Source organism: Anabrus simplex, chromosome X (genome assembly GCF_040414725.1).
Source record: "Anabrus simplex isolate iqAnaSimp1 chromosome X, ASM4041472v1, whole genome shotgun sequence".
Classification (NCBI taxonomy): domain Eukaryota; kingdom Metazoa; phylum Arthropoda; class Insecta; order Orthoptera; family Tettigoniidae; genus Anabrus; species Anabrus simplex.
The window spans coordinates 182,408,296-182,422,252 of record NC_090279.1 but is presented as its reverse complement, the minus strand read 5'-3'; the positions used below and the strand labels follow the sequence as shown (position 1 = coordinate 182,422,252).

Below are 13,957 nucleotides of genomic sequence, written 5' to 3'. Positions count from 1 at the left end.
TTTACTCAGATGATGGAAAGAGTCTCTCTCTTCATCAATCCCAGTTCTTCTGCATCTTTATCGCCCGACGAGCTCAATTGTGCTTCTCAGCTTCATCAGAATTCTCGTCGACATGTTTGTTGGCGTGTGGCTGAATCTTGAATAGGAAATGCAGTTATTGGGGGTTGGGGGAGGAAAGGGAGGAAGTTCTCACAGGAAAAAGTATAAGAAACTAGTAATTCAACATCAAAAATGTGTATTAATTTATTATATTTCTGCAGTACGAAATTCTGGGAGCAATTCCAAACATTTCTGTCGATTGAAACTTGATCATATTGGGGAAATGAAAACTGAATCATGTCACATGAATTCTTACACATTGCTTATTTTACACAAAAGTAAGTTTTATCGCTTATTTTGACAAAAGTTTCTGCAAAATAAGAACTATTTCTATGTAAACATAGAAACATGTATTTCAAACCTTAATTAAGCGTGAAAACAAAATTATGTAAGATGCTGTGTGTTGAAGTTCTGTATGGTTATCAGATGGCACGTAATGTTTAATGGAATTACTCAATGAAGGGACTTCAAAAGAGTTCTCCAACAGGTTTGACGATGATCTCGTGAATCTGAAATTATAAGAAAGAATAGTGAAGAATTTTACTTACATAGTGTAGAAAAATAAGTAAATAATAAATACTTGTTCATTATAGAGTATCGTTCCTTTTATCATTCAGTCTACAAGCCTGTGCCATTAAACTAAGCACCTCTTTAATTCTACGGAAGAATGAGCAATGCCAGTATTGTTATTTCTTATGCATCCTGTCCCTATTATGAATGGTGTGAAAATATCACTGATAGGGACGGTATGTGCGTGCATTTCAGTAGGCTTGGCAGACTGATGTGTAACAGCAAGTTATGGCTCGGTGAAGAAAGCAACGGGCAACTACCTCACTCCACATTTCCCTTGTACGCCTTGACCATCTAATGTATAGGAGCTTTTGAGGATCAAACCAGCCTTCGGGCTGAGAAAACATACATACACCAAGTGATCAGCTCGCTGTAAATTTGTGTAACCTTTGAAACTAGTTACATGTGCTCTGTTTGGTTACTAAACATTACCTATATTATATTTGTTCCTAATCTCACTAATACTGAATTTGATTAATGCATTCCTCTGAGAAAACATTTTCTCTTACAAAACATATATTACATTTTACATTTAAAAAATCATTTTGGGCAGCACAAACTCAATCCTTTTCCCTGTCACAAGACTGACATTTAAACACACAAGCACGCGATTACTGTGTAAGCTAAAAATGAGAGAAAGGAAGTACACATAATGATCTCTGAAATACATTCAGAAATCTGGCAATGAACAACTCAATATTTTATAAGTTACTGTTTCCGAGTTAAGTGAAAACTTGCAACAGTATAAATATATCCCTCAACCACCCAAAAGTCCTTGGGAATATGAAGGAATGTGAAGAAAATTAAATGCAGTAATGATCTTTTGGCTGATTGTAACGACTATTTAAATACTTTTCGGAATGTAAAACAGAAAATAATTGGTGACAAAGAAGCCCAAGATAGTTTAGAAAAGTTGAATACTACAATGCAACAAATTACGATTAGAGAAAATGATTCTGAAGAAAAACATATAAGACTTAAACTAAAAGCTTTGCCATGAAAACATTGTCATATCTGATAAAAAAAAAAAGAGCTGCGAGGTCGGAAAGAATTAAGAAGTTTTGGGAGAGGATTAAGATGATGAAAGCTAAATTCCCAGTTCATTCTTTGAAAACTTAGATATATATGGTTTGATTTAAGTGCTCCAATGAGGGCGTAGTATATGTAAATAATTAAAGATCTTCTGAGTATAAAAATTTGGACACCTCCATATTTACAGCAAATTTCCTTTATTATTACTCACTAACCCCACTAATGTCCGGTCACAAGACTGGAATGGGAGAGGAGGGGGGTTGGCTGGGTGGACAACCATCTGCAGATTTGTTGTGTAGAAAGTCACGGGATACTACCACATTCTCTATAGAAACTCATAGAATGGGTATCTTTGTAAAAGTACAGTATTCCGGAGGCACAACTCTCCCCTCATTCGGATCTCCGGGAGGGGACTGCGTTGAGATCAGATGTAGATTAGGAGGGTGAAGAGTGGCTTTAGATAAAGAAGATAAATTAAGAATTGGAACTGGAATGTACTCACACTTCTACAGGCTGGAAAGCTGAAAAAGTATAGATTGAGTATTTTGGGAATGTGTGAGGTGAGGTGGGGACTATATAATATTTTACTGAGCAGTTGACAGGTGTGAAAGTAACGGAATGGGTATAATAATAGGAAACTGGCTGAAAAATAAGATTCTGAAAGTGGGTTATCAATCAATCAATCAATCAATCAATCAATCAATCAATCAATCAATCAATCAATCAATCAATCAATCAATCAATCAATCAATCAATCAATCAATCAATCAATCAATCAATCAATCACCACTGATCTGCATTTAGGGCAGTCGCCCAGGTGGTAGATTCCCTGTCTGTTGTTTTCCTATCCTTTTCTTAGATGATTGCAAAAAAATGGAAATTTATTGTACATCCCCCTTGGTAAATTATTCCAATTCCCAACTCCTCTTCCTATAAACGAATATTTCCCCAAATTTGTCATTTTGAATCTTTCTTATATTATTATTATATATTCTATATATATGATATATTATGTATATTATATATTATATTATTGTTTACATCCCCTCAAATTTCTCACATCCTTGGAGTATGTCTTCCTTGGTCTTCCTCTTCCTTCCTTTCCTAAAATTTTTCCTTCATAGATGTTTACTAGGATGTCATTGTGTCTCAGAATATGACTTCTAGGTTTTAACTTCCTTCTTTCCATATTCTTAATCAGTCTCAGTTGCTCATGAATTTCCTTTAGAGCATCTCGATTCGTCTTTTCTTTTATTTGTGTCCAACATGTCCTCATCATTTACCTCCAATTCACATTTCAGTTGCTTCCAATGAATCCCTTTCCTTCTTTCTAATACTCCAGGTCTGACAATCGTAAAGTAGGACACTTTAGACAAAATATTTTACAAAAGCCTTTCTAGTTTCTAAACTTATATGGGTATTTCTTAAGATTTCTTCTATTTTGATTTCTATTGTCTTAATTTATAATGCTTCCTAATCAGCTAAAATGTTGCACTTGTTCTGCTTTGAATTTTCCTATTTTTATACTTGTATTAGCTTCCCTGAAAATTTGCTCACAACTACTATTTTTGTTTTCTTACTATAAATTTTAAGTTTGTAATGCTTCAATGTATCACACAGAACATTCAACATTCTATTTAATTCCTTCTCAGAGTCTGCTACATACAGAGTAAATTTAAAATAGCCTCAGATAAACACGAATGGTAAAGGGATTCAGAACAAAGACAAGAAATTCATCAAGAAAGTAACGCTTAGAGTGAAGGATATCGAGAAGCAGATGATTAAGGCTGAATGTAAGACCTTCTTCTTCTTCTTTATCTTCTTCTCTGCTGGCCGTATGTGTGCCCACAATGGACACTCTCAAGTATCACGCAGGGTCGGCTTTTCTGATCCTTAGAGAGTCCTCTCTGCGGTTGGACGTCTCCCCACGTTGGGCGCCAATTAAGTCACTGGAAAGCCGTGTCTATTCAAGGCCTTTTCGGCTGTACGCCACCATGTCGCTCTCGGATGTCCGCGTCCCTCCTTGGTTCCTCGATTGCAAGAGCTCTCTTAGAGGGACGATCTTCATCTCGACGTCGTACGTACCAGCGCAACTGCTGCTCCTTCAATTTCTAACCGATCGCCTTACTAAATGATCCTCGTATTCACTCATTGCTCACTCGGTCCAAGAGGTTGACACCCGCTTACCATCGCAGTATCTGCCTTTCCATTACATGCATTTGCTGATCATGCTTCTTTTGCCTTGTCCAACACTGAGAGCCGTGAGTGAGGGCTGGTCTAATAACAGTCTTGGAAATCTTGCCTTTGAAATCATCGTGTCACATAAGACACCTGTCAGCAAACGCCATGTGGTGCATCCAACGTTCATGAGATGGTTCACGTCGTCATCAATCGTCGTATCGGTGATAAAAATTGTACTGAGTGGACCTTGAACTTGAACATATACTCTGTCCAGAATGTAAGACTAAAAGAACATTATTGGAATTATATGAAATGATCCGAATGTCAATAAGAAAATAAATGCTTCTAAATAGCGAATTACGAGGTGTGGTGTGATGACAAATGGGGACAAATAAAAATAAACAGAGAGATAGACATAAAGAAAATTATTGTTTATTTTGTGGAGAAAAATAAGAAGCGCGTCTATTGAGAGTACTTAGGAGAACTGTCGCACTTAGAATTAAATATTCGGGTGGTAAATATAAATCAAAAATAGAAAGAGAGAAATAATTCTATACAATTGTTAAATTATTTATGAAAGAATTGATTTCACCGGGAAGAATAGCAAAATTTGTTGATGTATTTTAAAAAATGTAGGCAAAAGGAAATGAAAGAGAAAATCAATAACTAAAAGAATGAAGGATATGACACTTGCTTGTCCTAGAATATGTAGAATCGGACTACAGTTCTAGGACGAAAAAGAAAGGGAAACAGGAACGATAGTTTGGGGAATGAATATCAACATTATTGGCTTTAAGTAAAATATTTTAGGTATAAGGGGCGATAAAAAGTTTCCTTTCGAGGGACGTATAGTCCTGAATCGGGATGCCAATTCGGCAAAATCGTCGTGAACATTGAAGCACTCATCCCATCGAAGATCTTCATGTGGTGGAACACTTGTGTTCTGCTGCGTGAAGAAGTCCGTAACTGCCTGCTGCACATTCTCGTCCGCCAGGCAGTGTCGACCCTTCAAGACCATTTTGAGCGGACCGAAGGTGTGTTAGTCGCATGGGGAGAGATCAGGACTATAGGCCTCATCCACCGCCCGCTTGTTGTTGTCCGTAATGGATGAGGCTGGCTTCCCCGATCGACTGTCGAAACGCACGGAACTTGGTGTACAATTCCAATGCTGACCCGTTCACAGACTTCATTCTCCTATGGATATCCACCAATTTTTGTCACTCTGCTGCCAAGAACAGAATAACAGCACGTTGGTCCTGTTTGGACGCATTTGGTAATAACGTAGCCATGGTTCACATGGCAGCATTGAACGCACGCACCTCGGCATGACAAGACTGCCATTGCCTGCATGTCCGTGATTATATACCTGCATCGGAGTCGCGCTACATTGCACGTCCGCTGCAGCAACGCGCTCAAACGGAAACTTTTTGATCACACCTCGTACTAATAGTTAAGTAATTGTAACAAGATTAATTTAATGCGTGCATCAAATAAATGAATTGGAATAATTGAATACTCTCTCTCCAGTTTCAGGCGATCCGGAATTATGGGTTGGGAATATTATATTATATCATCATCATCATCATCATCATCATCTGTTTACCCTCCAGGGTCGGCTTTTCCCTCGGACACAGCGAGGGATCCCACCTCTACCGCCTCAAGGGCAGTGTCCTGGAGCTTCAGACTCTTGGTCGGAGGATACAACTGGGGAGTATGACCAGTACCTCGCCCAGGCGGCCTCACCTGCTATGCTGAACAGGGGCCTTGTGGAGGGATGGGAAGATTGGAAGGGATAGGCAAGGAAGAGGGAAGGAAGCGGCCGTGGCCTTAAGTTAGGTACCATCCCGGCATTCGCCTGGAGGAGAAGTGGGAAACCACGGAAAACCACTTCCAGGATGGCTGAGGTGGGAATCGAACCCACCTCTACTCAGTTGACCTCCCGAGGCTGAGTGGACCCCGTTCCAGCCCTCGTACCACTTTGCAAATTTCGTGGAAGAGCCGGGAATCGAACCCGGACCTCGGGGGGTGGCAGCTAATCACGCTAACCACTACACCACAGAGGCGGACATATTATATTATATTATATTATATTATATTATATTATATTATATTATATTATATTATATTATATTATATTATATTATATTATATTATATTATATTAGCCAACTGCCGTAGCCATGTTGAAACACCGGATCCCGTAAGATCTCCAAAGTTAAGCAACATTGGGCGTGGTCAGGAGTTGGATGGGTTGCCACGCGCTGTTGGTGGGTGGGTAAGGGAATGGAGGAGCGGAAAGGAACTGGTCACCCTACCGCACGTAAACTCCGGCTCAGGAACACCTCTGTGGAGGTTCGGACCTGCCTTCGGGCAGAATAACCTTTACCTACCTACCCTATATTATATTATATTATATTATATTATATTATATTATATTATATTATATTATATTATATTATATTATTGATGGTAGCAGGTAGGGACCCTCTTCGGAGGTAGCCCTGCCCAGGGATTGGCGCCCCTGCCTATGTGAGTCCCAGAGCACACTGACCCGGTGTGTAGCATCTGGTAAGGGTCCCAGCTCAGGGTTACGAGTGAAGCCCTCAACGGAATCTACAGCAGAGAAGATGGACTTCTGAATGGTGGAGATTGCGGAAGAGGCAGCCCAGTGCTTAGGGAATAATATAAGTACACTTGGCATCAGCAGCGTCTGTTTCCTATGTCAGGGGCGGCTGCAAGGGCGTCTGTTCCCCATGTAAGGGGCGGCCTAAATAACTGCTGGCAGTAGCTCTAAAATGCCTTTGGGAGTGGCGACCCCATTGTAATCAACGCTCCTGAATAAGATATGGAGTGGCCAACCCTGAAGGCGTTTAGTCTTCACCCCTAGTAAATTTCTTTACTAGTTCGCATACGATGATAAACAACGACGCAGATGTCACTACCCCAGGGAGTATCCAATCTCCCGTCACCAATGGTGGCGCATTCAGGCCTTCGGATTCTGGGGAGCCTGACCTCATCGTGCGGGGAAATTCGTAGTTCCCCAATATCACCAACCTATTGAGACCCAAAACTGTCACACACTTTGGAACCATCAATATTCAAACCCTCTGTAAGACCGGAAAACTCAAGCAATTGACGGACATCATGCATAAGCGCAAAATTGCAATAACAGCAGTCCAAGAAACCCGATTTACTGATGATCTGGCTTTTGAGTCAGAAGGTTATAGAGTAATCAAGGGGAAACCAGCATCTAAGAACACACATGGCTCCAGCGTTTTTGGTACAGATTTTTTAATACGACGTGATATAATGGATTCTGTCATCGGATTTACATCAGCTAGCGAACGCATCTCTGTGTTATCTCTAAGATGTGGCAACAAGGGATACTCTATTGTAAATGCACATGCTCCAGTTAATGATGACAATAAGAAGAACCCTGAAAAGTTCGAAAGTTTCTGGCAGATGCTAGAAGACGACATCGGTAAGATCCCCGGTCACCATGTCAAAATACTCGTAGGTGACTTCAACGCTCAACTGGGAAAAGAACGACAGTACCAAGATATACTGGGGCCTTACACAGCACATAGACGAACAAACACCAACGGCAAGCGCTTAATTGAACTGTGTAGATTACATCAGTTGAAGATCATGTCCACAGTTTTCCCCAGAAAGCCAAAATACCAGACCACCTGGCAATCACCGAACGCAGCTATAGGATCATTTCAAATCGATCATGTTGCAATCAGTGTAAAATGCAGGAAAGAGATCATGAATGTCAGAGTTCGTAAAGGATGGAATGTTGAATGTTGATTCTGACCATTTCTTCACACAAATAAAGACCAGATTACTGCCCAAACGAAATATACCTTCTACCACAGTTCCACCAAGGATTGATCCCCAATTCCTGTCGGAGAATAAAGAACGTTTTGCAACCGACATCTTGCAAAAAGATATGAAAGACTGGAACCAACTGAAGTCCACCATATGCGAAACGACCGATAACCTCGGACAACCTCGAAGGAAGAGACGACATAGATGGTGGAATACTGAATGCGATCTTGCAGTTGATGAGCGTGCCGCAGCGTGGACGAAGTGGTACTCGACTAAACGAAAGGAAGATTGGGAGAATTTCAGAATGATGCGGAAACTGTCGAGTAAGACCATCAGACGTGTGAAAAGATCTTACGATCGGTCAAGACTGGAGAAGTTAGATGAAGAATTCAAAATGTACAACACCAGAAACTTTTATCGGGCCTTCAAAGAGGAACTTTCAGGTTATAAACCACAATGTCTTCACTTTAAGAATACAGACGGGGAGTTGGTCACCTGCAACAGCCAGGACGTGGAACTTTTGGCAAACTACTTTGAGCAGCTGCTCAATTGCGAAGAGCCCACGGAAAGATTATCTGTTGAAGATCCTACAGAGATACACCTCCCATCTAACCCACCAACAATGCAGCAAGTTGCTAATGCCATCGGACATCTTAAGAACTGCAAAGCACCCGGGGAAGATGGCATCATTGCGGAAGCTCTAAAAGCAGGTGGAAATAAGATCTCAGAGGCCATACACCAGATCTTGATCGATTGCTGGGAGACTGGCAGGATCCCTGATGACTGGAAATCAGCTATCATACACCCTTTACATAAAAAAAAGTGACCGCAGTGATGTCAACAACTACCGAGGGATATCTCTGCTGTCAGTAGCATACAAAGTGCTGTTAAGGACTTTACTGGACAATGTAGAAAGCCAATGTGATCGAACGATTGGTGAATATCAAGGAGGATTTCGGCGGGGACGGTCTTGTACCGAGCAGATCTTCAACCTAAAAACCATTCTCCAACTAAAACAAGTAAGGAGTATGAACATCGCTGTGGTTTTCGTCGACTTTAAAAAAGCTTATGATTCCATCGACCGCCGGACACTCTTCTCCGTACTGGAAGAACGAGGTGTTGATTACAACACACGCACCCTCATCCAACAGACTCTTACGGATACAACATCTAAGGTGAAGTTCAGGGGAGAACTATCTCGGACTTTCAAGATAAAAACTGGAGTACGGCAGGGTGATGGCCTCTCACCCATTCTGTTTAATCTAGTGCTTGATAAAGTCATCAAGAACTGGGAATGTACACTGAGGAATCTAGAAATCAAACCAGTTGCCATTGGAGCCGGGACTCGAAAGATTGAGATCAGGTGCCTAGCATTCGCAGATGACATTGCAATCCTAACCAACAACTCTAAGGATGATGTCATTGCTATTGAAGCCCTGCACGAGATAGCGGTGAAGGCTGGATTACACATATCGTATGACAAAACTAAGTACTTTGAGACTCGGCATCCCGGTAACCCCCCTTTGACGACCATACATGGAACGATTGGGAAAGTCAATCGCTTCCGCTATCTTGGTGAATGGGTCCACCCCAATGGTAGAGACGGTACATCCATCCTAGAAAGATGTAACAAACTCAATGCAGCGTACCAACTATCCCACAACCATTATAATAAGAGGTGCATTTCGAAAAATGCTAAGATCTGTCATTACAAAACTGTTGTCAGACCACAGTTTTTGTACGCCTCAGAGACCCTCCTGATGAACAAAAAAGGCACAATGGATGATCTAGAGAAAGCCGAAAGACGTATCCTCAGGAAAATTCATGGACCGAGATTGCTCCCAGATGGAACCTACAGACTTAAATCGAACTCTGAGCTGTATCGACAGTTAGAATCAGCCAATACCAGCATGCGACGTAGGAGGCTTAAGTTCTATGGACACCTACAACGAATGGACAGCAACAGGCTTACCAAGAAGATCTTTTCTTTGGTTAAAAGCTACAAGACTGGAAGCTTGTGGCTTAATGAAGTACAGAAGGACTTGGATTCGGCTGGGACTTCAGATATTGATATAGAAGATCGTTCCAAATTTTATGCTATGGTACATTCTTGGACCCCACCACCTAGAGTTCCTAGAAGTCGGAAGCCCCTTTCACAGGAGAGAAAGGAGAAATTATCAGCAGGGCTCAAGAGATATTGGGAACGAAGAAGAGCATCGAGGAAGAACTAGTCACCAGCGCTCCTTAGTGGGCTTAAATCAATAATAATAATAATTTTATTTTATTATATTATATTATATTATATTATATTATATTATATTATATTATATTATATTATATTATATTATATTATATTATACAAACCAACGACATGAAATAAAGATGTATAATTTGGCAAAATAAATGTAATTTCCTGTGCAAAACATCCTTATTAATGAAATATGAGAATTTTGAAATCAAAAGATCAATTCGAATGTTAAATATTTGCAATTACCTGTACATGAGGTGGTGTTCCAAGAGCATAAAGTACAGCATCAGCAATATCTTCTGAGTAGAGGACAGGCAAGTTCTTACACATCCCCTGGTAGAAGGGAAGATTATCCCGGAATTCAGTCTCCACAAGTCCAGGGGTGACGCACTGGAATGAAGAGGATATAAATTACTCTATCATACAATGGAAATGCAAGATAGTGTACATTACAGTGATAACAATCAATTTTGTATTGAATGCGTGGTTTGGGATAGGTAGCTATGAACTTGCATTCGGGAGATAGTGGGCTTGAATATGTTTCTTCAGTTCTTTCTCATTTTCGTACTAGGCAACTGGGGCTGTACCTTCATTAAGGCCACGGCCGTCCCCTTCCCACTCCTAGCCCTTCCCTATCCCATCGTCGCCGTAAGACCTACCTGTGTCAATGTGACGTAAATCAAATTGCAAGGAAATCAATGTGCACTTGATGTACGGTTGCCAATTTTTTAATCAAAATGGAAGGTGTTTTATTGACATAGTTTAAAATAACCCATGACTTCATATTTTTTATTAAATGCCATTTTTGATCGAAACTAATAAACATGTATGTCTTAGACCATATTGCTTCGGTAGGACTTCAATATTTAACTTTATGTAGCAATCTTCTGTTTATTCTTTAGTAGGTTAAAAAACACTTTGCAGGGCATGCTGAACTTTATTACAATTTGGGGGCTCTGATTTTATGAGTTCTTCTGTAGGGAGAGAGCACAATTAGAATCTAACATACAAGAGTCACAACATTTTGACGTGAGGTGGGATTTCACGTGGTAGCCTATTTACAGTGCCATGGAATATTGCCAAACATTTGACTCCTTCATACTTCAGGGGATTTCAGGATATTCACAAAATCACTGATACTTTTAAATGCTAATATGTTTTTCATTAACATATTGTCTCTCTTCATATTGCCACAGCAAAGTTTTACTCCTGTTTCTGAATCTGCGAATATACACATCAGTGTATTGCCACAATCCATAACTGAAGCAATAATACTCAAAACTATGTGTATTTTTGTTGTATTAAGGGGAAGAATTGGCGCTAGTAATAATACAAAATCGAGACTTCGTGGACATGCTATAGAGGTCAATTGGATACCCCGCAAATCGTGACCCCTCCCCCAAAGTGAGGGTCACCTCAGTCCCTTCATGCCACGTCCGACATCTCAAATCAACTCCCGGCATTAAAGGTCCCCGCTAAATAAAATATAAAACATACATTCTAAAATATTTAATTCATTACTCTCAGATGCTAATATCACATCACTCCGCTCAGCTGCCAGCTTGAGGCTGCTGGAAACTGCGCAACCGCAGTTGGTGATGTCATCGTACGACTAGCATCCTAGCTGCCTTCGACAACTTTCAAATAAATACTGTGCATTTTATTATGAAAGACCATTGCTAGGGACATTGTATAATGATCCTTCCATACAAGATAGTTCAACGTTTTGTGTTTGGAAATGTTTACAGTGGCGTTTTCTCGGGGTGTGTAAGTTGTATGTCAGTGCCCATATGAAATGGAAAGAAAAATCATTAATGATTTTATTTCATTTGTTTAAATGTGTATTATGGTTCGTTGTTCCGCTCCATATACTGTAGTTATTTCGGAACCGTCTGCCACGCCGCCAAGACCTTGGTTCTCTTTCAAACGACTCGGCACCTTTACTCCCTGGAATGGCGCATGCGCGCACACGCTCTTACTCCCCATGTCTCGTGCTTGCTAAACGAAACCAAGGCGTTGTTTCAGTTTCCAACGCTTTATGTTGATTTTTACTTTCGAGTTCAGTGCGAGTGTATTATTGCTTACACAATCAAGTTGGGAGTTGAAATGTTTTAATATGGGTTGTGAAAACATAGGAAAACTATTAAACACTAGTTTTTCATCACTTTCTTGTAGCGAAGAAAGGAAACAAGTGAAGGACAGTGACCGATCATGATGCCCACCTATTTTCAGGGCTGCCGTTGGTGGATTGTTAATTTTCTGTACTACAGTTTTGCAATATGTATATTATTAAAGTATTTTACAATGGTGAAGTGACTCAACTGGCCAAAGTACTATAAGTATTTTACCTCTGAAAGAAAATCGTAATTGCCTACATATTTCCTTCTTTTTCTCCATGTCTTCCTATTACGAGAATTGGGGCAAAAGTCATGGTAACTATTTTTTTCTTGTAGATATATGAACGGATCACAAACGTATATGTGTCGTGTGGACGTTCTGCAGGCATAGTGTGTATGCAGAAGAACAGAGGGCTCTGTGATAGCTGGTAGTAGCGCAGCGAGGGCTGGAAAATCAGTCAGTTGGTGAGTGTCGTGCGAGATGGAAGTAACCCGTGTTGAGCTGCGCGCTTACATCAAAATAGCCGTTCTCCGAGGGAGGAATGCGATGAAATGTCGCAGTGAATTAGTGGAAGCCCTTGGGAATAATGCCCTACCATACCGTACAGTAGCACGGTGGGTAGGAAAGTTTCAGCTAGGACGTGTGTCAACCAGTGGTGAGCAACGTTCGGGACGACCTGTCAGTGTGCGGACCGACATGGTACGTGCCATCATCGAGCAGCTCCTGGATGAAGATAGACGATGGAAGCTACTGGAGTGAGAGAGGGCAAGTGGCATCGAGAAACGCACCGTCCACAGGATATTGAGTAATGAGCTGCAACTGCGCAAACTCGCATCGCGGTGGGTACCGCATGCACTGACGCAAGTTCAAAGGTGGGTGTGCTATGCGATATGCTCCGACCACCATGAACGCTGGCAACAGGACGGCGATCAAATCTTCTCAAGAATAATCGCCATCATTGCATTTTGGGCCAGGGCATACGAACGAGAACTGAAACGTCAGTCCGCAGAGTGGCAGCATGCTGGATCCCCAAGGAGGCAGAAGGTCCGTTAGAATCCATCCCCAGTCAAATTGATGGTGATCGTCGCGTATGATGTCAGGGGTGTCATTGTTTGCCACTTTGTTCCACATGGCAGAACAGTTACCGCACAGTACTACAGGAACTTCCTGGTGCGACAAGTACGACGTGGTGTTCGGGTGAAACGTCCGTATCTTGTGGACACTGCAATAATCCTGCACAACAAATGCAACACCACATAAATCAGAGTGTGTAGGGCAGCTACTGCGACGTAGGGGATGGGAAAAATTGGAGCACCCACCGTACTCGCCCGACATTTCGCCGACTTTGATCTCATTCGAAAGATTAAGGAGCCACTAGATGGTAGGCGGTTTGCAACACGAGAGGGCATTGCTAATGCTGTGCACCAACAGGTGACCCGATTCACACATGGTGCGACAAATGCTGAGGCAGATGGTATTCAGCGCCTAACACATCGGTGGAAGTGTGTGGTGTCAGTAGCAGAGGACTACTTTAAGGGTCTTTAGGCCCAGGTTTGTCGTGTCAACTTTATGTGTACTGTGTTGTCGTCTTTTTGCACCGGGAAGGCCATATTGCCCTGTATACTACCGTAATAAATTAGTGTGTTACGATATTTAAGTGCTATTCATTGTCCACAGTAGTTAACACCTTGTCCTTTCGTCTGTATATGTCACATTTTCCACCCGGAGTGATATGTTCCAGAAAAAAATTGTTGCCATAACTTTTGCACCAACCCTCGTACATTAATTCATTTCATGATCTGAATTAACTGTTAAAGATATAGGGGGTGGGGGAGACGAAATGTGCGGGCTTATATTTAATATTTATGTATAACAAAGC

At 41.2% G+C, this 13,957-nt stretch overlaps 1 protein-coding gene across 1 annotated transcript in view; it reads right to left on the bottom strand.

Moving 5' to 3' along the window:
• Positions 1 to 455: 455 nt before the first annotated feature.
• LOC136885928 (uncharacterized) overlaps positions 456 to 13,957 on the bottom strand; it is a 78,934-nt gene continuing 65,432 nt past the window's right edge. The window contains exons 12-13 of the mRNA XM_068230945.1: positions 10,207 to 10,350; positions 456 to 608 (exon numbers count right to left, since the gene is read on the bottom strand). Coding sequence (XP_068087046.1) covers positions 567 to 608; positions 10,207 to 10,350 — 186 coding nt within the window. The 3' untranslated portion in view covers positions 456 to 566. The remainder of the gene's footprint in view (positions 609 to 10,206; positions 10,351 to 13,957) is intronic.